General features: G+C 54.2%; 1 protein-coding gene across 1 annotated transcript in view; it reads left to right on the forward strand.

The window, feature by feature from the left end:
* Positions 1 to 109, forward strand: part of LOC104388140 (semaphorin-3D-like) — a 12864-nt gene extending 12755 nt beyond the window's left edge. The window contains exon 19 of the mRNA XM_009996963.1: positions 2 to 109. Coding sequence (XP_009995265.1) covers positions 2 to 109 — 108 coding nt within the window. The remainder of the gene's footprint in view (position 1) is intronic.
* Positions 110 to 1965: the final 1856 nt, after the last annotated feature.

The following is a 1965-nucleotide window of genomic DNA, read 5'->3' on the forward strand; positions in this document are numbered from 1 at the left end:
GCCCCTGCGGCGGCAGGAGCGGCAGCGGCAGCGAGCCTGGCACAAGTGGCAGCACCCATCCCCGGACAGCAAGAACGGCCGGGTGCGGAGGCACCCGCAGCCTCTGTGAGGGGGCAGAGGGGCCTGGGGCAGCCCCACAGCTCCCTTGCTGCTCTCTACAGGGCCCTCCCGGCACTCAGGCATCAGCTCCAGGACACCTCTCAGCTCCCCGTGCCTCGCTGTTACTACCTCAAGCCCTGCCAGCCCCGCTGTCTCCCCCCCGGGGCACACAGCCCGCTCTGGAACCCTGAGGCTCAAAGCTATTTACACCCTGCACAGTATTTATTCTCCTTGTTTTCCTTAATGCTGACTGTTACCAGCAGCAGCAAGCACAGAAGGCACAGAAGGGAAATAGCCAGCTCTCACAAATGGTTTCTAACACCTGGCAGCACCCGGCCCTGCCATGGACACCCTTGGAGCTGCTGGAGAGTCCTAATGCCTCTGGAAGCAACTGGGCACCTTCAATCTGCAGAGATGCCCATGCCCAGCCCAGCTCCCATCTGCTTCAAACCACAGGGCTTTTAAAAATTTTAACCTTTTTTTTACCAGGGAAAAGAAAAAAAAAAAAGAATCAACAGGCAGTTATACCAACTTACAATTTATTATTTTTTTAAAAAATGACATGAAACACAAGTAAAAATAAATACATCATATAAACAACAAATTGTTCAAAGTCTCTGTCCTGGGAGATCAGACAAGCACATCCCATTCGACAGAGAGAAGAGGGAAGCACATGATCATGCGTGGGGCCAATCGACCGACCCGCCCTGCTAGCAAGACTCCTCTTTCCAACCACAAGAAGACAGGCCACAAACTAAGGCAGTAATAAAACAGAAAAGAACCCCAAGACAACAGAAAGCCCAAAATGAGACTCAGCGATGGATTCCTTCAGGCTCCCCTGGATCTGCCAAAGACTCCAGCTCCGAGCCGGGTGCCACCGCAGTGGGAGCCACGCAGCAGCAGCAGTGCTGGTGGTGGTCTGGGAGGTGGCAGAGGCTGCTCACCCGAGTTTGCACCATCGGCCCTTCAAAGGGAGCACTTGCTTTACTCCAGCTGCAAGGAGCCATCACCCCCACTGTCATCTAGCTGGACTACGTTCCCCTTTCAGCCTCTGTCCCCCACCCCAGCCCTCCCCCCCTGGTCCTTCCAAGACTGGATTAACAAAATTCATCCCAGAGTGATGAGAAACACCAGCTGTTTTGCTGTACTTGCTCCTTCTGGCCATCCACAAACCAAGAGCAATTCTCTTGTATTCCACCATTTGCTGACATCATTTAGCCAAAACATACATAATTCCTAGTGAAGCCCCATGGAAATCCTGTCCTTTGCTTGCCTGAATATTTGCTTCCTGTGAGTAACTACAGCCACCTCGCCAACCTCCCAGGCACTCTGGGGGGCAAAAGTGCAGCAGATCCTCCATGGGCCAGGCTGGGCTGTGTTGCCCCCACCTGGCCTCAAAAGCCACATGGGTGGGCAAGCAACAAGACCAGAGACCAAGGCACACGGCAGCCTCAGCCTTCCCCGTGCCACCATGACCCACAGCAGTACCCCCACTGTCCCCAGGAGCAGGAGCCACTCAGCTAAGGGAAGGGCTGAGTGCTGATGTGGGAGGCAGCTGGCTCACCTGAGGCCCATGTAGCTCTGCCCCAGCCTCTCAGCTGTGCTCGAAATTCCATTTTAGTGCTCAAAAAATCCACTTTAGTGTCCAAAAATCCTTAGCAGAGAGTCCTGCACTGTTCTCCTCGTCACCCGCAGCCCTGCAGGGAACTGGCAGCTGCTTCCGTCCAGTCACTTGGAGACAGAAATCCAGCAGCAAAAGAAAAATTTAACCCGTGCAGGGAAAGTCCCTGTTCCAGGCTCAGGAAAATAACGACCAGATTCTCTGCAGCAGAACCATGTGCTGAAGCAGAAAAAAGGCGGGGGGGG

Source organism: Chaetura pelagica, unplaced genomic scaffold (genome assembly GCF_000747805.2).
Source record: "Chaetura pelagica isolate M959 unplaced genomic scaffold, ChaPel_1.0 scaffold24, whole genome shotgun sequence".
NCBI classification, from domain to species: domain Eukaryota; kingdom Metazoa; phylum Chordata; class Aves; order Apodiformes; family Apodidae; genus Chaetura; species Chaetura pelagica.